Below are 23,274 nucleotides of genomic sequence, written 5' to 3' on the forward strand. Positions count from 1 at the left end.
AAACGAGAGGAATGGGGCCAATGACAAGACACTGGAGAGAACGTATATTATTGTCAAAAGGACAATAATATGTCTCTCTCCACACATAACCAAAAGCTTTGCCATGGCTCTGCTACAGGACCAAGAAAAACATGACTAAGGAAGCAGAGCCATGACATTCGAGCAGGCAGAGGGACATCTTTTATAAGGCTCACACCACTAACAAAATGGAGGCTTGTGGCATCTACAGAATTCAAACATTCTAAGCAGTGCTTTATTTTTATGAGAAAATAAAAGCCACAGGCATAATATGTTCCTGCAATTATTGAATGCCCAAAGGGTAAAGTGTGTCCTTTACTGTACACTGTAAACCCAAAAGTTCAAAATAATCAAACAGATTAAGTAATGCAAACTTAATTTTATAAAAAAAGTTCTACTAATTTAAATATTTTAGGTTCGTGAAACACTTTTTTACTTTTGAGTAAAGTATAATGATTATTTTTGATTAACTTGACTAAAACTCAAAATTTTTATTTGCTCCTTACTTAATTTAAACATGTTAATTCAACAACTGGTCAAGAAGGATTTCCAATTCCCAGCATGCTTTGCGTCAGACTGCATTAGGAGAGTAAATAAAAAAATAAGATTATTTTATATGTTTTAGTAAAGTTAAAGACTTGTTAGTGTTTAATGTTCACTTCTCTTAGATATTTAGAAGAGTTTGACATATTTTTCAGTTTTGTGGTTACCATTGTTTAGAAGAGTGGTGCATGTGCCTAGTCTCTGCGAAGCTACATTTCGCATGTAACATGTGTTATGTTACTAGTGAACAGTAACTGTGCTAATGCCAGTTCTGAGATCAGTCTCTTCTTGCTCATTTTGTATTGCATAAGTCATGGTGTTTGATTTATGCATATTAAGACTAAGGAATATGCAAAATAAAGAAACCGAAAGAATTTTGTTTAGTTAACTTAAAAATGCAATTTTGGTACTTATTTGTTTAAGTTCTGTCTACTTAATTTCATAAAAAGTATAAATTAAATATTTAAGTCGCACTAACTAAGATTTGTTAAGAACTTTAACTTAACAGTAATCAAAATTTTAAGGTTCTGCTTACTTAAACCAAGAATCTCTAAAGTTCAAAAATATTTGAGTATTGCCAACTTATCCGGGTTTACAGTGTATCAAAAGATTACTGTGTCAGCCTACTGGTGGGACTTTCTGTCCTTCGGTACAGTATATAACCCCTATTGACTACCCACTACAGGGCATAGTCATGTGCTTTTATTTGCTTTTTTTAAAGGTCCAGTGTATTAACTTTAGCGGCATCTAGTGGTGAGGTTGCAAATTGCAAACCAACGGCTCATTCCACCGTTCACCCATTCGAAGAACTACAGTGGCTGAAAGAGGACTAAGGGGTCATACACACAGAACTGAACAGCGCTCAGATGTTTTTTTAAAAAGCGCAGCCTAGAACGTGAGGGTCTCCAGACGCGGGTATGCGAACACAGCCACTATGCGCCTCCTCCGCCATGTTGCCGTTAAATAAAACAGTTGTCATGCTAACTTGTAACTACTGTAAACAGAAGCTCGCAATGCTTGCCCCGCCTCCAAATTCTTCTGATTGGTTCACTGCTTTTGGAACTGACATTGATGAGCAGCACTGCATGTAAAAGTTGAATTTTTTAAAACTTGACACGGCGTCTTAAAAACGTGGAGCTCGTGTGCGAGGCGCTTCAAAAGAATGGATCCTAAGATGTCGTCACGTTTTTGCTTCTTTGCCGAAGGAGATAACGTATTTATAAAACATGTTCTGTAGAGCAGTTTGTCCGTTTAGGGCTACTGTAGAAACAAGATGGCGAATTCAATGCAAGGAGACCCCCAGCTCATTCTAAGGTACTAAAAACATAACACTTCATTATGTAAGGTCTTTATACACGTCTGAACACATAGTTATGTATATTATATTGCATTTCTGTAAATAGATCCTTCAAAAAATTACACACTGGACCTTCAAAGAATTTTTTCAACAGTCAGTTTAAATCACGCTGCCACTGCCTTCTTCAGTTACAAGAAAAACAACCCCCACCACAAACAATACTTGTCACCACTGCAGCCGAATTATCCTTGAACACATGACAGTCCCTTAACACAATCTGAAAACAGCCCCAAACCCAAGACCACAGTCACAACACTACAGTCACATCAGCTTCAGCGCCTGCAAAATGCATTTTTTATTTGGTAACCCCTTGTCATAGGTGCATTTACATCCAAATTAAACAACAAAAAATATAAAAGCAGTTCTGGACAGATACATGTTAACTAACAACTGTACTGTATTTGTATACATATTAAACAGGGTTTGGATTTGCATTGGGATTCTGGACAAACAAAGGATGAAATGAAATGAAAGAAAAGAAAAATGTACTGGTCAAAACATTCAAGGCATGCTCAAAACACACAATGTTGTTGCCTTGAAAATGAAATAAAGTAATACATTTATTTCAATATCTAATGGATGTCCAGCAAAAGATCTTATGACCAAAGAAATCAGGGCTGTAGTCAAGTCTACCTTTGTCAAGTCAAATCCAAAGAGGTTCGAGTCCAAGTCAAGACAGTGTCCAAATGAGACGTTCAAGACAGAGACAGAAAACAGAATCCTCTTCAAGACCATATACTTTATTTGTAATGATCAAAAAGCTGACCAAATTAGGTCATTTTATTTACTTTAGGTCTAGCAATTTTACCAAAGTCACATAAAGCCAGAGTGCAACTTCAGATTTTCAGTCTTTTCATTGTAGTGTAACAATCACATTCTGGGCTGCCAAAGGAAAATTTTCCCATTCTCAGCTTGTTGACTTGAATCAACATCACTTTTGCAACCACATTTAATGTTGAAAAAATGTAGACGTTTCAACAAACCATCAGTTGCTTTAGTTGGGCGCTTGATTCTTGTATTTTAACGTTAGGTTTTCATTGTCTGTTATAACAGCAGGGGCGTAGCTACATGATGGCCATGGGTGGCCACGGCTACCCCTGAATGATGGATGGCCACCTATCTGGCCACCTCTGTTGTGCGAAGCAGTTTTAAGATGTGTGTCGGAGTTTACGGAGTGCGTATGCACTGAAAGTAACGTTAATATGATGTCAAACGCTGATGCACTGACGCAAACAGTCTGAGCGCTATAGCTGAACGGCTGCTAACCGCTTCGTGACAGTGTCTGTGTACCATGGAAGTTCATCGCGAGCAGAAGGATCAGGTCAGTAAAATCAGTCTTGTTTAACTGGATTTCATTCATTTATTACATTTTTGTGAAAGTTTAAGTTGGGGTACTGCAATGTTTATTTTCTATTAAAAAAAATGCTAACTTACTGCAAATGATAGCTTGCAAATTATTTTAAAATAATGTTAGCACATAAAAGCATTGCAATTAAATGGTTTACTTTACGTTCTTTGTGTATGTTTTTGACCAGCAAACTATGTGTAATTGAAGAATTGGTGTAAATTACAGTAGAAGTTAAAGAATTTCTGTAAGGATTTTTTGGTCAACCTAATAAAATCACTGGGTCTTACCTGGCCGCCTCTAAAAAAAAGTTCTGGCTATGCCCCTGTATAACAGTGTGCTAAAATACAATTGTTGAGGGAATGAAAACTAAGATCCATTGGGATCAGATGATAATGATTGCAGTCTTTGTGCAGTTACCTAAATAATTGCTAGAGTGCATTGTGTCATTGATTTATGAGTATTGTGTGGTACTACAGTGTGAGATTAAAGCAGTGGTATGGCTTATTATACTATTATACTATACTATATTGACAGAAAATACACACACACAAAAAAAGTTTCATTGGTGAATCAATCGGACATCAAGAATCAGTGTATGAAACTCAACAACAGTGACAATCAACAAAAGAACGCTTCATGCTGCAAGGCAAACTGGGTAACATCATAGTACAAGACTCATTCATGACTCCCAGCATGCATTGCAGTTCATCTGTTTATCTGAATTAGTTTGATGATTGTCACCATTGTTGAGGTTTGTATGATGAGTGTTAATGTCAGGAAAACTTTCGGTTTAATTTGGTACAGTATCTTAGTGTTGTGAACCACAGCACTCAAATCAGTCATCAAATTCATTTAGTATTATTTATCATTTTTGTACAGCTTGACACCCATCAAAAAAAGTAACCGACTCCAAGAGGAAAGGGAATTAACTTAATGAAAGTCAAGAGTCCAACTAAAGCAAACATTAATGCTTCATCAATGGTTTTGTTTGGAGACCAACTAGAACATTTGGCGAGTCCATTGACCAAGTCCGATGCAGATACCAACGAGTCTAAGACAAGTCCGAGACAGAAAAATGTCTTGAGTCTGGACTCACTGAAAGAAATGCATGAAACAGAGCAGCTTTGACATTTTGATGATCCCCTTTTGTGTTTGGTGGAATAAAAAATCACAGGTTTTCAGTGACACAACAATAGACATAATTTTTAGGTTTAAAGCAAACTGATTTGGATACAATAAATGTAGACTTTCCTGCCATGTTGTAAAACACTTTTAAGTGCAATAAATGTGTGGAAAAATTTTTCACGAAAGACAGAATTATTAGTAGTATTTAGAAATTGCTTTCAAAACTCACTTGGCTGTAAAATCTAAGTGGCCAAGTGTCAGTTTGAGTGACTGTGACACTTATGCATGTTTCTCAATATGACAGCAGATTTTGTGAAATGTCTCATTTTTGGCAGGATTTCTCCAGCAGTAACATGACTAAAAATGTCAAGTCGAGATATTACTCGACAGACACTGGTGAACAGACAGATCTGCAAAAGTGTTGTCTGCAAAACTTTAATACTCCTAATGTTTGTGAACAAAGCAAATGGATCTGAGACAAAACAGGGTTTCAACTTGATCCTGATAATATGTGCAGACTTACTTTAAATATCTGGTATATTTATTGACAAAGACTAAAATAAAAGGTTTTAATAACAATACTCGAATACCAATCAAACTTTAGGCTCTAAGTAAAAAAACATTCAACAAATTGAAGAAATGTTCCACACACTACAAATATAAAACATTCACAGTGAGTTTAAATGATGATGGTGGAATAGACGGGTGTGGTGGCTGTAAGGTTTGAGTTCAGAGTATAGTTTGCCACATAAGACACTTCTGGTAGAGGCACTTTGAGATGAACAACGACCCCCACAGCCAGAATAAAAAGAGCAGCCAGGGTGATCAAACCCCTCCTTAAAATGAGCTGAGAGGTAGACAACAGCTCTGTGGGCTTCTCTTCCTCAGGACTTGCTCTTGACCCATTCTCTACAACAGTATTGGTTTGTTCAGCATCACGATCTTGAGAGCTCACAACCATATATCCATTTCCATTCTAAAGGAAAAGACATTTCATGATTGTATGTGATTTTGTTGTTTAAAATCGAAACTATACAAAGACAACATGTTGTATATAGTAGGTTGTTATGTTTATAAAAAAATACCTCTGCATTGAGGACCACCTGGTAGAAGCTGTTGCGTGGGTTAGAGCAAAACTCATTTTGAAAATCTCCATTTGCACGCTTGCCTGTTCGCTCAATTGCCTTGCAAAGAGAAGTCAAGGATTAATTACATGATCATAGGCATTACAATTAGTAGCAAAGTGTGTTCTAATTCAATATCTAAAAGGCCTATACCTCCTCTGTCATTTTCTTCCAGTTTAATCTGAAGATGGCCACTATGAAAAAAATCGCTAGCAAAAAGACGGCAATGAGGAGCCCCAACCAAAAGCCTGGGAAAGACAACACGTCCAAGTTTCTTAACGTGAAAATGCATCCTCATTTCTGTTATTCAACACTGGTAACGATAACAGGACAAACCAGCAACTTGTAGTTTGGCGGTGAACATCAGAACAATGCTTAACGGGAGCCCAATGCAGTAGTAACCGAACAGGTTAGCAATAGCAGCAATCTTCTGTTGCCCGGTGCCAATCAGAATGCCCATGCCAACACACTGGAAGAACAAAACAGGAGCATGATTAAAAAAGAAATACGGCATTGGGTAAGAAAATGAATGTACAGATCTTTTATATATAGCGTAGTAAAAAGTAGAACTGAAGTTTTTAAAACAAGAATTTATGTCCAAACTCACCAATAGTCCGTTGAAGAACTGAAGAGGGCAGTAGATGTTCAGAAGCTCAGACACAAGCGCTACTATACTCCTAACAAATTGCATAAAATGGAAATGTGAAAAACAGCTGTTGTTTACAATTCTTGTTTTAGATCTCAGTGTGAAACAACAGATTCAAGTGATCACTGATTGGTTAAAGTGCAAACATGCCAACAAACAGTTTGTTTTGTGTGTTTGAAATAATGAGATAAGTGGCTTACTCATCTGACGTGAACATAAAGCCAATGACTGTTTTTGTGGAGCCCAAAATAAGACCTTGAAAGATTGCCAGTACAGCTGGAAACAAAATCAATGTGTTTAGATGACAGTAAGTGACATCACCGGTGATGAGTCATATAAAATAAAATAAAATAAAATAAGTAGAATTCAATTACCTGCACAGATAAGGGACACCTTGCTGGTGAGGATGGCTGCGGCGGTTTCCCCAGCGCCGAGTGCATTTCCAACACGAATACACGCTGCACCTTGCATTCCTAATGGGATCTGGAATATCAAAAAAGGAAGTGATTAAAAATGTCATGTAAGACATCTGTTTGGTTCCAGGGGTCCGGGGGGTTTGGCTTTTAGCAAGTTCCAGTTACCCCCTGCTATAACTAAACCATTCTACATTAGTGGATATATAAAAGTAGCTGTGTGTTCTGATTTTTATGACTGTACACGTTCATGTGGTCCCATTAGCCAATCTGTAATGTCAAGGTTTCATTTTCCTCTCCAAAGTGATTAGTCACATCATAGTCACATAAAAACTCAAGCGAATGATTGTAATCAGGGGGTGTCCACATGCCCGTGGAGAAACCCATACAGATCAATGGGAATGCTTTCAGATCAGCTTTCTCTTGTTATTATAGACCCTACTGATTTGGCTGCAGTTATTATAAAGTGTGAATGAACACGTAGATATGTAGATAGAATATAGACACACCATGTAGTTGATGTATGCCAGCATTATAACCACATGTTGAGCAGCCAGATCCACTTCACTCAACATTCCTGTCAGAAAGAACACAGTCATGAGATCATTCAGCAACAAAAGCAATAATCTAATGTGATACATTTATAGATGTTTTTACACCATTCATGTACCTGCCAAAAATCCTCCAACTTCATAGATCCACCATTCAAAACAGGTCATGAGGGTGCTAGGAATGGCCAGCTTCATGTAAGACCCCCAGTCCTGCAGGGCCTCAGATGACCACCCTATTAGAAAGAAAAGAAGAAATTAGAAAAGGTTTACAATTGTGCAATGATTTTCTTAAGCTCTACGAAAAGAGACCAGTGGTGTGGGTTAGTAAATAACTAAATGTAAGATTATATTTACATTTTATTTACATGGCTGGGAGTAGGTAAGGTTTGTCCTAAATAGTCCTCTCATAACTTGTATGGTTCATGTTAATAGTTAGATTTGAAAAATCATTTGAGCACCTTAGAGCATTAAAGTTTTTTTTATGGTGAAATATTTAGAAATATTCATGATTCATATGTATTTGACTCAGTTATAAAGGAGATAAAAATGAAAGTAAATGCTATTAAATATTAAAGTCACATATGTATTCACAAAGCTAACTCACCTCCCCAGGTTTTCTCATGTAGCTTCCTCCAGCGAATAAAACAAAACAGCGAAAAGCAGCTTAAAACTTGAGCGAAGCTGTTTGCTGCAGCAGACCCACTGGAAACAACAACATTATAAAAATCATGAAAATAAGACAGTTAAAAATGTGAAGAAAGTAGATTTGTATACTCACTAAACGCCAAAATCCCACCAGTAGAGCAAGATGTAGTTTACTAAAACATTGGCAACATTGGTGACAGCTGACGCATACATCTGAGGCTTGATCACACCCTGTACAAATGGATTAATAACGATTACAAAGTTTCCATGTGGAAAGAAAACAGAATACAAAGAGATTTTCAAGTTATTCTTTTTCATTAAAACACCTGGTTCTGAAGATATGACAGCTGCAGTTGATACAGAAACATGGCCTGTTGAACAAAGATGAACAGTAATATATATAAAACGCATTATTTCATCTAAAATAATCTGTCCAGGTAATGCAATTCGTGAATATCTATAATTGGATCTTACCGGAATTGCTGGCAGATACATAACCACATAAATCTGAGCTATCCTGAGATAGATAAAGTTAAGCATTAGATTCCTGTCAGTCGTGACAAATCAACGTTTACTTCATATAAAATTTCGAAAAATAAAACATATTTATTCAGTGAGGGAGGTTGTGTTGTGTTGTTCACCTGGCCACCTCGGGGTCTTGCCCCAGCAGAAGGAGGAGGGGCTGTGTGTTCACCAGTAAAGCCCAGCAGGGCAAACTGAAAAGCATCAGAATCAAGATACCTCTCTGCAGGATGACGCCTACACGGATAAGGTTCTTACTCCCAAAGGTCTGAGGGCAAGATGCCAGACCCACTCAAAACAACAGTCACTTTAATCTACAAGTTAGATCATTTGTCTATTTTTCATTAAATTTGGGGGTTATTTATTTGAAAAGTAAACACACCTGTGATACCAATGTGTCACAAGCCAAAGCTAGTCCTAACCCCGTTGCTGCAGCGGTTACATTGATGGTCTGAAAAAAAAAAGTTTATATCTAAAATAATTAAATTAAATTAAACAATACTGGCCTATTAATACCAAGAAGACAAACTGTGGCAGTGCGATAGTGTAGAATTTGTGGTTAAGCAGACTTACAGCTGAAGCCATGGCATAGCCTGCAAGCACAGTGTTCCCCAGGCGTCCACAGAACATTGTCACCACAAAGAAAAGGAGGAAATTCAAGAACCGACACACAAGCTATAAATACAAACAAATAAATATTTAGTAGACCTGGAGATGAAAGTTGTGGGCTCACATGGATTACAGTTCAGGAAGTCCACACTAACATGAATGGAAAACAACATACCTTTATGGAGCTTCATGGAACATTGTTAGAAAATATGGTTATTTATCAACGATGTACTAAAACTAGTGCTGTCAATCGATTAAAAAAATTAATCGGATTAATCACACATTTTCTGTGATTAATCACGATAAATCACACATAATAATATTATTTTAAAATATACTTTTACATTTTAATAATTTCACATTTAATCTTCAAATTGATGTAGAAACAACATATTTCTTTAACAGCATCATTTTATGAATGAAAGAAAACGTGTAACTGATGTCTCTATTAAATTGATTATTTTAACATTAATTATAGCCATTCAACAATATAATTGAGAGCTATCATGAAATATACAGAAATTGAAGGAAGTTCTCAAACACTTTACAGTCTTTAATGCTAAATTATAAATTAAATGCAGAAGAATTCTCATTAAAGCTACAAAATCACATTGATTTCTTCTTTTCTTTTGTTCTTTGATTAACATTAGTGAAAGGAGTCACAGCAGCACGTTTAAGAGCGCGGCCCCTTTAAGAGCTGTCTCAGTACGCAGATCTGACCGTCACCGCACTCCGATTTTCACAACTCTTTGCATTCATTTAAGATTTTATTTTACACTTTGAAGTCTGTGCTTAAGAAAATGCTAGACAAAACGGGCTTTCTGACATAATCTTGTATGGTTTTATCCATTCAAGCACGAAAGAGAACTTAACACGGATGCGCTGTCTGACAGAGATTCACCGACGCAGCCTTCAGCCCGTGACTGTTTACGCCAGACTTAAGTGGTTTAAAAGCCTGTACACCAGGGGTCTCCAACTACTTTTCTTTGAGGGCCAGACTCCAAAAGTATAAATAGGATGCGGGCCAGTTTTTTTGACCATATCCTCATTTCTTCTGTTATTTTGTATTTCTGTTATTTATTTCGTTTTGTTCCTTGTATACTGTTCTTGTTGCTGTTACTTATAGGCCATATATTAAAACATGCACACAAATAATGCATCCAGTATTTGTGCCTTTTCATGATATTAAATTAAAAAGGAAATTGTCTTTTTAACTGTATTTTATATTCCTTAATGCATTACTTTACCCAAAAATTGCTACTAATTTACTCACCCACAGTTCTCCAGTACATCAAAGATGTGGGTGGCATTGTTTTTTCAAGAAGATATTTGGTTGAATTAATTAAAGTTAAATCAATAAAAGTAAAAACCGCAAATACATTCAACACAAAAGTAATCCCTGCCCCACGTGACGTTAAATAAGCGTCTTATAAATCAGTCAATTGATCTGTGCAAGAAACTGAACGCTATTATCACATCTTCGGATGAATACCAATCGCATTCATGTGCCCCACGCACTTATAGGGCAGAGCCTTTGTAGTGCGAGTTCTGGGAGGAGATGAACAGCTGTTTTTCGTAAATATGGCCATTATTCATAATGAATGAAGTAATAAAAAACAACACCGTTTTCCCCTTATCTGAGACAACCGTTCACGTGGTGTACCCTTCCTACAATTAGCCTACTTTCAATGGCAGAAACGCGTTTTAGAACACGACCTATCGCGTGCGCAAACCGATTGCCTGTGGCTGTGCAATGCATTGCTGATTATAACGTTGTAAAAAACATTACGTTTCTTGGACTGACCGATCAAATCGCTTTATAAGACGTAAATCATTATGAGCCGCGGGAATTATGTAGCAGCGTTTTGGGCTTTTAAAGATGTGACGTCTCAGGAGGACGTGCATTTAAAGCACACCGTTCTTAAAGTCTCTCCACTTATTTGAAATGTTAAGGCGGGCCAGGTAAAGATGATTGACGGGCCGCCAGTTGATTAGTCCTGCTGTACACGAATAATAGCGTGATTACATAATGTAACGCTAGACAAAGAATGTCAAAACAAACGGATGCTGCGTTAATTGCGTTAAATATTTTTCACGCGTTAATTAAATTTTTTTTAATCGCATGCGTTAACGCGTTAACGTTGACAGCCCTAACTAAAACTAATCTCTTTTGGAAATTTTCCATAAAGCACGACTATTCGAAATCTTGGTTATGAGAAAACTTGGCATGTTTGTAAAAAATATATTTCAAAATACGCCTAAAATTAATTCAGAAAAGCATTTGCTGAGCTTAATTCATGCCGGCAGAGTTTCTCTGTTAGTCTCTCATTATTCATACACAAAAAGCAGAGCACATTATACCCATGCGTGTATGACAGAAATCTTACCAGGGGTCCAGTCATGCGCAGGATGTGGTAGAGTTCTTCTTTAAAGACCAGAGGTATGCAACGCCTCACGAAATGACAGCAAAACAGCTTGGCACTGGGCTCCATTGATGGGGCTTCAGTTCTGGAACCGGAGACATCCATGATCCTCTGAGTTCTGGTACCCAATGAGTCCGAAAACACAGCAAGGGGCCTGATCCTGTTTCACAGGCTGTAAGGGGCCCGTCTAGAGATTTGCATTCACCCATCTTTAAAGGCTTAACAATTACATGAGGTGAGACAATGAGAAGCTTTGATTTAATCTACAGGATGGGAGGAGATTGTTTGTAGTGTACTACTGGCAAAGAGTTGAGACTCAGAAGATTGTTTTCCAAGATCAACCAGTTCTGTTAAAAAAATCTCATTTTAAATTGATTAACATCACTGTATTTAGTAATCGGAATTTAAATATTTTTGGTAGTGCAGAGATTATAACCGAGTCAGATATTTACAGTAAATATGTAACAGAAGAAGACCACCTCTTACTGTAACCTTTGGCATAATTGCAACCGGTCTAGTTCTACCAATAACAATGAAGCTACATTTACGTAACTTTCTGCACTGAGTAATGTATCTGCTTTTTGATTTTCAACAGAGACACAAAATATGATTTAAATACTTCAAAGCATAGATTTGTTCAGCAATAAAACTTGCTTTCAGTCTTACCTTGATAGTTTTGTCACTGTAATTGTAAATCCGTTTTGGGTAAAGTAAAGCTCAAAGCCATGTGAACATTTATAAAACAAATCACTGAATCATCAATCTGCTTCCAAGAATCACTTTCATGAGTGACTAATATCTGTTAAACTATCGGAAAATATTTTTTTATTCAGCAGAATATGGTGGACATGCGAGTGTCCCCTCTCTGGACTAGATTTTAGTCCATTTGGTGCATTTGATGCAACAAAAAACAAGAACAAAACATAAAAATACATCGAACACCCTTTTCTTTTACACCAGAGACTAAAAAAGCAAATAGCTGAAAGTGTATCATTTCTAATACTACAAACTATTTTTTAGAATCATGTTATCTGAAAACTGTCATGAGGTTTTTAATTAATTCATTTTTCTCGCTGGGCAAGTTCCCATTTCTTAAACCTTGTGATGTGTTGCATAGGTTTCTGACGTGATGTGAGAAAAAGTATTACTTGTGAGAGCACATCATTCTTAAGTCATGTTAACAACACTACCCATTTTTTGTATCTTGTTATTTGAATACAACCTTTGAACTAGATGTTTACAAATCCAAAAGTACTGGCAGGTTTTCAAGAAAAAAAGAAATACAGACAGAAAAAATAGACACAATATGTTGAAACAGCTGCTCTGTGTTTTTAACCAAGCTGGGTCTCTTGAGTTTAAGTATTCTGTGACGGAATCATTGTTTATTTTTATTCACCTTTAATTCAATATTTTCGAGAACAATGAATGTAAAACAAGATTCCCATTAGACTAAAATCCTGCAAATGTTATCTGTAAATGTAATAAAATATTGCTGCAAGTTACGCAACACTGACACATATAAAACATTTGTAAAAGTTGCTTTGTACTGTAATCATTTTATTATTAATTGAAAGGACTACTTATGCCAAAAAGTTAGTGTGCCACCAGGCGCATGTAAAATATTGAAAGGCTTCGAATCCCTGATTTTTACAGGCAGACAGAGATTGAATTATTCAAGATGACCACAAAATGACTTTCTGCTTCACAATACTCAAAAGGGTAGAGGAAGATAAAAAAGATTTTACTGCCACTGATTCCCTGACAATCATTGTCATATATGCCATCCTTACAATTGCAATAATTGTTAATAATAATGCAACAATGCAACATAACAAAAATATACAGCTACAGAAAAAGTAAGACTGAGACAAGTAAGACCGAACAAATGTACTATTTATCGATGCGTGTTTAAGTAGAATTATCATTTTTGTTTCATTCTACAATGATGCAATGTTTGCATTTATGAGTTTAACATTGTCTCCGATATTGCACCCAATTTTTAATAGTATGGATATAAACAAAATGATATAACTCTTTAAAATAAAGGATAGATGATTTTAATGGAAATGCTTGAGTTCATCAAAGTGTCCGAATTTTCATTTTGTTATCTTGTCAAATACGATCACAGTTTGGAACTTTGTTAAGATCTGTAACTCTAGAAGAGACACGTGTGATATTAGGGTCTTTACAAGCAACACGAACACTTTTACATTAACAGTGTTCTGGTGTCAAACTGATATTGAAGGTGAATGGATGATGGGTGAAGTTGTGGTAATGTTTGAGTCCAAAGTAGCATTTGCTCCATAAGACACTTCCGGTAAGGGCACGTTGAGATGAACAGCAATCCCAGCAGCTAGGATAAGAAGAGCAGCCAGGGTAGTCAGACCCCTCCGGAGGATGATCTGAGAGATCGGGAGCAGACCTGTGGGTTCTTCCTTTTCCTGAATCACTCCCGGACCCTCATGTACCACAGAACTGCTGTGTCTTTCATCCCCATCTCGAGAACTCACAGTCATGTACTCATCCCCATTCTGAGGGAAGACAAGAGATCCAGTTAAGATCAAAGATGCTGTGGTAAGATAAAAGTAAACAGACTTACCTCACTGTGCCTCGCTGTTGTCATGTCAGAGACTTTACTCTTTCTGGCCCGTTCCACTGCCTGAAATGACACGAACGTATAACACTGCCCTACCACACAGATACCAGATACCATGTAAATGCCTCGGCTACAGATGATTAAATAAACGCAACAAAGGTAAGATATACAGTACATGCAGTTACATGGAACTTTCTTTAGAAAAATAATAAGAAAATCACGAAGAATAAGAATAAAATGATGGCAAATTTTATTTAGTGCTACTACAATACCTCTTTGGTCACTCTCTCCCAGTTAAGTTTAAAAATGACTAAGATGAAAAAGCTGGACTGCACGCAGACGCAGATGAGCAGCCCAAGCCAAAAGCCTGTAAAAGCGAGAGAGGACGCTTCTGTAGGACAGCTGTTATCTCATTACAGAAAATGTTTTAATGAATGCTGTTCTCGTTGCCCTTAACACATTTATGTAATTCTGCAGGGACCTGTGCTGTTTCTGTTAATGTTCTCTACATGGTTCAACCCAACAAAATTGTGATTTATAAAGCAGATGGTAACATTGTGGCCAGAGAGGCTGAATGACAATCTATTTGAATTCCTATGGTGGTCACAGAATGCAAAAATAAAGAATGACGAACAAACCAATGACTTCTAATTTGGCCGCAAACATGAGAGAAATGCCGAGTGGAAGTCCGATGCAGTAATACCCGAAGAAGTTAGCTACAGCTGCGATCTTCTGCTGTCGAGAGCCGAGGAGAATACCCATGCTGACACACTTGGAGAGAAAATACAAGAATACATTTGAATAAATAGAGGTTTTATTGTCAACTGTACCTTCTATACTTCCAGCTTTGCTGATGAGCAACAGATGTCAATAGCCCACAGCTATCGTAGACCAGCCTAAACCAGCATAAACCAACTCGGACCAGCATAACTTACAACAAGACCATCAAAAAACTGAAGTACACAGTAGACGTTCAGGAGTTTGGAAACAAGCCACACAATATGCCTATGAATAAGACACATTCATCATTAGTACAAGAAGGTGTTAGGGACATATTTGTTGTAAACCTGTTTAAAGATAAAAACAATTGACCTGTCTGATGTAAACAAGAAACCAATCACTGTTTTTGTGGATACTAACACAAGACCTTGCAAAACAGCCAAAGCAGCTGCAATGACAAAAAAAACTGAGTCAGACATTACAAACAATTAAAGGCCACCTAATTGATATTCATGAGCCAAGGTTTGTGGCAGGCTCCGCCCTCCCCCATTTTGTTTCTATGCCACAGACTGTAAATGAAACGGTTTATAAACCTGTGCAGGTGAGGGACACTTTGCAGGTGCGGATTGCTCCAGCAGTATCTCCAGCTCCAAGCGCGTTGCCTACACGAACACATGCAGCACCTTGAATCCCCAGCGGAAACTGCAGGTGTACATGTTAGGAAAACTTGTTACCAGATTCTGTGTTTGGTGAAAATTACCATTTTTTTGCATTTTTATGTTCCTTGGGGAACTTTATAATTAGGAAAATACTGGGCTTTAAATTACCATGTAGTTTATAAAAGCCAGCATAATGACTGCATGTTGAGCCGCAAGATCCGACTCACTCCAGCATGCCTGAAATAGACAGACACAAATGAACGCGTTTGATTGCATTTTAATGTTGCGTTCAAATGGCCTTTTACTATTACATCCTACAATAGGTTTTTCCTATGTTCCTGTAGTAATCATGCATGAAAAATTAATAAACTAAAACCACATTAAGCACTCCATCAAGACAACATTTGTATAATTGGAGGACATTTTTCTTGTCTGTAGAGGAAATAAAATGCCTAATACAAAGCGGAGTTTTCTGTATATTGATATAAATTAGTGTTTTGGGCTGTGGTTTGTAAAAAGCACCTGCTAAAAAACCTCCAACTTCATAAATCCACCACTCAAAGCACAGCATCATTGTACTGGGGATGGCCAGTTTCATGTATCCATCCCACTCCTGCAGCGAGTCACATGACCAGCCTGCGACGGAGAGAGTAAACAGATATACAATATTAACTGGAATTTATTAAACACAATGTGTTGTGGACATAAACTGCTTTAGTTAGTACTTGCCACTTCCTGATCAGTTACACAAACATTAGAACAAAATACAACCAAAAGAAATTAAACTTCTTCAGGTTTAAAGGTCCAGTGTATTGCAACCAATGGCTTACTCCACCCCACCCGCCTCCCCTTTGAAGCACTACAGTGGCTGACGCAGGGCTAAGATGTTGACGCGTTTATACTTCTTTGCTGAAGGAGATAGCGTATTTACAAAACACGTTCTGTAGAGCAGTTTGTCCGTTTAGGGCTACTGTAGAAACAACATGGCGAATTCCATGCAAGCAGACCCGCGGTGTATGTAGATAGAAATGGCTCATTCTAAGATAATAAAAACATAACGCTTCATTATGTAAGGTCTTTATACACCTCTGAAGACATAGTTATGTGTATTATATTGCATTTCTGTCAATAGATCCTTTAATTATTCATGTAAAAAAAACGAAACAGTAAGTACATTTGGATCAATGATGTTTACATCATGCAAAGTGCTCTCCAGCTGTTATGTTGTTTGGGAGCAAGCTGGTTAGTGAACCTGAGCTCACCTCCCCACGTGTAGATGTGCAGCTTCTTCCAGTACATATATAAAAACAGGAAAGCACAAATATAGATCTGTGAGATGGTGTTAGCCGCAGCGGAGCCACTGAAAAACAGAAAGGAAAGCTCTCTCAGCTGTAATACTGGACTGGTACTGAATGGATGGACACTGATCAAACCCTGGTAATCTACAAACATACAGTGTGTAAATCAGTGACCAGAATAAAAGTTCCTTAGACTTACTATAATCCAAGGTCCAACCAGTTAAAAAGGATGTAGTTTGTCATCACATTGGCATTGTTGGCTGCAATGGCTGCATACATCTGAGGCAGAATCACACCCTGCAGGTCCAAAACAGCCAGTAGTCAAACATTTAAAGGCGCAGTTTTTGATTTACAGCGGCCACTAGCGTTGTATTATAGATTTGCAACTAATCGCTCAGTCCAAACACGACGGTGGCCACCATAGTACAAAAAAAATGTCGTTCTCATGTTGACGCATGGAAGAGATCTTGCGGGCATTAGAAAGACTGTAAAAAGAGCGATGTCTTATTTATTACATAATATAAAAGGTCTGTGGATTTCAAGTTTAAAAGGAAGGATAAAAGTCAGGCAGGAGCTTGGACCTTTTTTAATATTTTTAAGACTTTCCAGCAGAGACGCGTTAAGACCCGCAGTACTAAGGCTTTTAGCAGATATACTCACAGATATCTATGGAGATACTTTCCAGCAGAGAGACGTTGGAGAGAAAGATCGTCTAAAAATCACCCCCGAGGAGGTTACTTTGATTCGGATCAGTACGTGAGTAACATTGGTTTCTAATCGGTTCTAATATTAGCTGTGTGACGGAGCAGTTTTGAGCGTCATTGTTTATCTGGAACCGCTTTAATATTGTACTCGTCCAGATACTTGAGAGAGAGAGCGAGAGCGCGTTGGCGCTAAAACTGTAGAGAGAGCGCGTTTTACTCTCTTACTCAATGATGAATAAACTTACATTTAATCAGCGGGTCACATACGATCATCTACGATCCGTTTCACCACTATACCGCAGGGGAGAGGGAAAGGAAACCAGTGTTGCCAGATTGGGCTTGTTTTGAACGGGTTAGACCTGAGAAAAATGCATTGGGCGGGTGGACAAAATTTGGGCTGCTTATGAAATTAAAAACCCGCCCAAGCAGCTTGCCTTTTCTTTGCTTTTGATTAGTCAAATTTCAAAACGTTCGAAAATAATGTGTAGTGCAGTCATAAACATATTATTCCTCAACACAGCCCTTATTGGTTCAGTTAAACCAATCACCAAATTTGAGATTATGTGATGGCTCGTGAGTGACGGGGTTTGGCGCGATAAAGGACCAGATTTTGTCAATTGAAGCGATCGCAATGCCAAAGTGGCCCAAATATATGTTGCACGGTATAACTCAAATCTCACAACGTGGATTACACATGTGGTGACAGTCAACTCGAAGACTTTTGCAGAACATTTGCATTATATGTTCTGCAATATATTCTTCACGAAAGACGTAGCCTACTGTAGATCTGTCAGATGTTAAGGCAACTCTCCAAGGTAAGCGCATTTTTTTGTTCTGTTGTATGTATCAATGAATTGCACATTTTTGGCTGCCGTGGTGTGTGAATGAAGGTCATGAACAAGTGGAAAATGCCTACTCAGCTTTCCTAATCCGATTAATTATAGTGGGCACTTTTTGCACAAAATGTATTTTTTGAGGGTTAAAGTCATTGGTTAATTTCTTGATTGTCGATTTGAAGTGGTTTCTGGACACATTTTCTAACTCTCTTTAACGCTATATTTGATCCGTTTGACCTGTTTTCCTGGTTTAATGAAGTTTTTTCATCTTGTCATAGTTCGTTTTAAGAAGATAAAATGGTCATTATCATCGTCGATTGACATTGCAATACATTTCTATCACATTATTTTGGCAGTTAAAATTTGGTCTAGTTTTTGTTGGAGTGGGCGGGTTTTATTGAGCCTTTGGGCTGGAAATTGTCCACCCAATCTGGCAACACTGGAGGAAACGCGCGTTGTAGAGTTGTTTGTCCGTTTAGGGCTGCTGTAGAAAACATGGCGGCGAATTCAATGTATGTAGGGCCGCTCTGTATGTAAATATAAATAGCTTATTCTATGGTATTACAAACATAACGGTTCATTACGTAAGGTCTTTATACACCTCTGAAGAAATAGTTTTGTATATTATATTGCATTTCCGTCAATAGATCCTCCTAAAAACCCAGTATTGTTCCTTTAAATTGACAGATCCTGCACAAATCACAATCCACATATACATTCACATTGTATAGTGATAAATATCATAATGGAGCAGTTGGAGAGCGGCTGTGATTATACAGTAGGTCTTGAGATCACCTGGTTTTGAAGATAGGCCACTTGCAACTGATGTAAAAACATAGCCTGGGTAAAGAAAAAGATTTATCACTAGATAGATTTACAAACGATTTTTTTTTCAACCTTATGTGTCTTATATAGGTATCCTAAATCATGTTATATAAAGTAAATAATATCATTTTGCAGACAAGAAGAAAATTATGATATTTATTATGACTCACGGGAACTGCTGGCAGGTAAAAGACCACATAGAGTTGAGCTATCCTGAGAATGAACACATTTGTTATGATGAAAAAGTGCACAAGGCACCGGAAATGAATTTAAAGAGAATCTTGTGAATGATAACACAGCAGAATAAATTATAGTTTCATTTCATCCTGCTCTACATCTACTGTGAATCAAGTATGTACTGTGCGCATTAAAGTGCCTCATTTACTTGCAATATAGCACTTGTGTCAACATCAATTCAGGAAAGGAAGATATATGCTAGAGATATTATTCTCATTCCTACAGAGAGGTTTGTCTTCCCTGTACTAATAAAAACCCTAAAGGTGTTACCGAGGAATCTTTTCCTCCAAATGGCATTGCTGAAATCCTATCTTCTAGAGAAACAGTGAATCACTGATACAAATATATATTTTTTGTGGCTTTATTACATAAAGATTTTGTATTTATTGGATGTGTATAGCAAGCAAGTAGACAGCACACCCATAAAGAGAAATAATGTATAAAATCTCATTTGGTTCTCTCACACAACAATACCATTAAAGGTAGTTTTGTGAGTTATCTGAGCAGTATTATACAACGTATTTCTATTCAAATTATTCAGTCATTTTATGAGAAACATCTGATAAAGCAGTTACTTTCATAAATTATAATAAGACCTCTGTTATGTGTCCTGAGCTATGAAAGTGACACCATTTTAGCTATACATATTTCTCTAAGATTGCAACTCCCTCCCACTATAACATTGTTAGGGTGAGCGAAGAAAGATGTACCTGGCCACTTCCGGGTCCTGTCCCAGCAGCAGAAGAATGGGATGGGTGTTGATGAGTAAAGCCCAACAGGGCAGACAGAAGAGCAGGAGAATCAAGACACTTCTCTGCAGGATCACACCAAGACGTAGCAGGTTCTTCCCACCAAACGTCTGAAAAGAATGCGGGGTCAGATGCATGTATACTGTTGCACAAACGTTTAGGGTCACTTTCTTATTCTGTATTTTTCCGAATTTTAGAATAACTTTTAAACTCTGCTATGGAATAGCACACATGTAAAAATGTTGATGTGAACAAATTAAAACTGTAACATTTTAGGATAACATAGTCACCCTTTGCTTTTAATTTGCAGAAATGTCTTGTCATTTTATCAAGTGGTCACCCTGAGAATATTGATGGAGTTCCATTCAGGGCTCTTATTGGCTGCTTTGTCGTTGGTCATTCATTTCAACAACTTTTTTCATTAAAATGTATTAGTACTGAAAAAAAGAACCTCATATGGAGAAATGCTCTTTGCCTTCAGAACAGGTTTTTAAGATCATGAAAAATATTTTACTCAAGTGACCCTAAACTTTTGAACACTGGTGTATATATACTGTACATGCAAATAATATGAGTCGAATACGTTAAGATGTCCCCATCAAAAGAAATGTACAAAAGTAATGTTATGTCCAAAGCCCAGTAAATGTAAGTAAAATGTCTACTTTATGGTTTCAACTACGTTTTTGGAGAATAAAATGTAAAAATTTGGTTGAAATAATGTTACACTGTCATTCAATGTAACACAATATTTATGTACAAATTCAAACAACATGCTTGACACGTACATATTAAAATATATAAAAGAATAAGGGAACATATTACATTTCATTGTGCTTTAAATTAGTAAATAAATCTTATTGACAAATGGGCAAAAGCTAGGATAGTAGAAAATTTGAAAAGTACAACTTTTCTAAATTGATTTTTGTTGTAAATATGCCTTACAAGATTGTTACACTGAATGACATTTTAGTGGGTGTCTTTTGTAAATCAGGGAAAATGTATGATATGTATTTTTTGCTCAGAAAAACAAAAATGCAATTAAATTAAACAAAAAAACTTTTTCATTTTTTTTAACAACAACCATTTAAAGCAGTATTACACTTATTGTTTTTCTGCTTAACCCCTTTTTCGTCTTTTACCCACATACATACATGTTTTACCTGTGAGATAAGAGTATCAGCTGCTAATGCTAGACCTCCTCCTGTAGCTGCTGTTGTGATGTTTATCGTCTGAAAATTACAATAACAAACATCAGTAACTTCTCAGCTACGCTCATGGTATGAACATTCTGACACTGAGCTTACAATTGCATTACATACACTAATGCTTTGATTTTCTTTACGCAGGTATGTAACACTGCAGAGGAAAAATAAATGACCGAAATAAACTCACAGCTGAGGCCATTCCATAACCAGCCAGCACACTGTTTCCCAAGCGACCACAAAACATGGTTATGACAAACGGTAGAAGATAATTCAGAATGCGCGACGCAACCTGCAATGACAAACTGAGAATTTTTAATGGACGAGAAGTACACAGAAGAAATGAGCCAAATGAAACACTTTTTTTTAAGCTTTTTTCAATTTGTTAATAGAAAAATAATGTACACACACACATCATTATATTCTGTTTGACGTATACATGTGTCAGAAAAAGAAACGGTTCATACCAGGGGTCCAGTCATGCGCAGGATGTGGTAGAGCTCCTCTCTGTACACCAGAGGGATCAGCCTCATGGATCTACAGCAAAACAGTTTGGAACTGGTCTCTATTGACACAGCTACGGTCCTGGGACTCGAAACGTCCATTATTTCCTTACACCTGATCTGAAGTGACTCCCCTGCCGCAGCTGTGCTTCTAACAGGTCACTGTGGCAAAGTTTCACCATCTTAAAAGCTTACTGATTAGATAAAGTCTGACAACGTTCGGTTTGAGCGAACATTTAAAATCCTGCTATTATTACAGGAAAAAACAATATTCGAGACCACCTATGGATACCTCCTGAGACAACAAAGTCAATTATGTTCGGAGTCAACAACTGAAAGCCAGTCTAATGTGAGATAATCTATTGCTTCGGGAGCTCTGAATACATTAAGTGCTTATTTACTACATAATTGTATTTTTATTCAATAATGTTTCGATGTGATCAACACAATATACTTGTGTATAATACAATAAAATTCCAATATCTTCAAATACCAAATGTGTAATACCCAAAAACATCTAGAAAACAATCACAACACTAAATCTGGCTCATTGACGTTTGTTCTTCTGTGAACTTCTCAAATTGTTTTTAATATGACATTTACGTATGCTTAATTCTGCAGATTAAATTTTTCACATCCGATTCACTGTATCATCAAGGTGTGAACATTCACTAATTAGGGATGCAGCAAGGAGAGGAAGCGGGGTCTCCATGGTAACGGTTGGATTATCATGCTTTATGACAAAATAAAATGCATGATTTACGCAGATATGGCGTGGACCGCGTTGCTGAATTGTCGATATTTATTAGCTTCATTTATCACAACATGTCTGAAGTTGGCTTACAGAAGCATTCCAGGTAGTATGAGAGCAGTTTTTCCTATTCTGAGCAGTGTGCTGTTGAAACACTACCAGGCCTAAATAGCTCTTCAATGACAAGAGTATTTTTTCAGTATTCTGTCCACAGAGACAGATGTCACCAGACAGCTCAAGCAAATTGCTTTGGAGGGAAGAGAAGGTGACAGACAATGATATAGCAAGTCTATTACAGCTAATGAAATTCTGCCCATTACGTTGATGCTTTGTCATCATTATTTGTTTCGTATTGTTTTTTTGTTTTGCTGGTACATTCAGTCCACATTAGCTGTGCAGATCGATACTGCTTCACTGCACACAGTTCAGTGTTTTATGTGACTTATGTGTCAGTTGTTTGTTTTTTTTCCTGGTGTTATATACAGAAGTGGACTCTCTCTGCACTCTGTTGGCTATTTCTGTCAGATTGGACCTGCGAGTCAGCAATGAAAATAAACCAAATGTAGACAAGCCGTCAAAATCATTTTTCAAGATAAATATATATGTATACAGGTACACAAACAGTTGCAGTGCATATATTGCAATACATTTTTTTTAACTTCAGATATTTTCTTGTACTCGTTTGTGAAATTCTGAATCTGAAGCAATATTTCATTTCAATATTTCATTAACTGAGAACACTTGTTTGATCTTAGCATGTGCCACAGAAATGACCTGAGTGGGGCAACAGAATAAAGAATTTAAAGAAAGCCGCTGACCCCATAGATGACCAGCAGCTCACCTTCAGAAACATCTAATGAAGAGGAGATG

General features: G+C 37.1%; 2 protein-coding genes across 2 annotated transcripts; both read right to left on the reverse strand.

The window, feature by feature from the left end:
• Positions 1 to 4,110: 4,110 nt before the first annotated feature.
• On the reverse strand, positions 4,111 to 11,517 carry slc47a4 (solute carrier family 47 member 4). Its single transcript, XM_057351715.1, has 17 exons — positions 11,289 to 11,517; positions 8,866 to 8,967; positions 8,675 to 8,743; positions 8,412 to 8,560; positions 8,245 to 8,287; positions 8,097 to 8,141; positions 7,904 to 8,001; positions 7,730 to 7,827; positions 7,245 to 7,358; positions 7,084 to 7,151; positions 6,536 to 6,644; positions 6,362 to 6,437; positions 6,123 to 6,192; positions 5,852 to 5,984; positions 5,669 to 5,763; positions 5,477 to 5,575; positions 4,111 to 5,367 (listed from the first exon to the last, which is right to left on the reverse strand). Exons 1-17 carry the CDS (start codon positions 11,427 to 11,429, stop codon positions 5,071 to 5,073), a joined length of 1,806 nt encoding a protein of 601 aa, XP_057207698.1. The 5' UTR covers positions 11,430 to 11,517; the 3' UTR covers positions 4,111 to 5,070.
• Positions 11,518 to 12,734: 1,217 nt separating this feature from the next.
• On the reverse strand, positions 12,735 to 21,960 carry LOC130565140 (multidrug and toxin extrusion protein 1). The gene is made up of 17 exons (XM_057351716.1): positions 21,618 to 21,960; positions 21,341 to 21,442; positions 21,109 to 21,177; positions 19,910 to 20,058; positions 19,133 to 19,175; positions 18,933 to 18,977; positions 16,797 to 16,894; positions 16,562 to 16,659; positions 15,815 to 15,935; positions 15,468 to 15,528; positions 15,234 to 15,342; positions 15,013 to 15,088; positions 14,856 to 14,925; positions 14,559 to 14,691; positions 14,193 to 14,287; positions 13,924 to 13,983; positions 12,735 to 13,855 (listed from the first exon to the last, which is right to left on the reverse strand). Exons 1-17 carry the CDS (start codon positions 21,753 to 21,755, stop codon positions 13,553 to 13,555), a joined length of 1,770 nt encoding a protein of 589 aa, XP_057207699.1. The 5' UTR covers positions 21,756 to 21,960; the 3' UTR covers positions 12,735 to 13,552.
• Positions 21,961 to 23,274: the final 1,314 nt, after the last annotated feature.

This window comes from Triplophysa rosa, linkage group LG14, assembly GCF_024868665.1.
Source record: "Triplophysa rosa linkage group LG14, Trosa_1v2, whole genome shotgun sequence".
In the NCBI taxonomy this organism is placed as follows: Eukaryota; Metazoa; Chordata; class Actinopteri; order Cypriniformes; family Nemacheilidae; genus Triplophysa; species Triplophysa rosa.

Bases quoted from the DNA above. Each gene is read 5' to 3' on its own strand.
- slc47a4 (XM_057351715.1), bottom strand. From the start codon at position 11,429: ATGGATGTCTCCGGTTCCAGAACTGAAGCCCCATCAATGGAGCCCAGT. The intron at 6,645-7,083 runs GTGTGTCTATAT...TTGATATTCCAG, and splicing joins TGGCATACATCAACTACATG to ATCCCATTAGGAATGCAAGG. The intron at 5,368-5,476 runs GTATTTTTTTAT...CTTTTCCTTTAG, and splicing joins AGGTGGTCCTCAATGCAGAG to AATGGAAATGGATATATGGT.
- LOC130565140 (XM_057351716.1), bottom strand. From the start codon at position 21,755: ATGGACGTTTCGAGTCCCAGGACCGTAGCTGTGTCAATAGAGACCAGT. The intron at 19,176-19,909 runs GTACATCTTTCT...GTTCATTCTCAG, and splicing joins CAGGACCCGGAAGTGGCCAG to GATAGCTCAACTCTATGTGG. The intron at 14,926-15,012 runs GTCAATTGTTTT...TCTTATTCATAG, and splicing joins TTCTTGTTTACATCAGACAG to GCATATTGTGTGGCTTGTTT.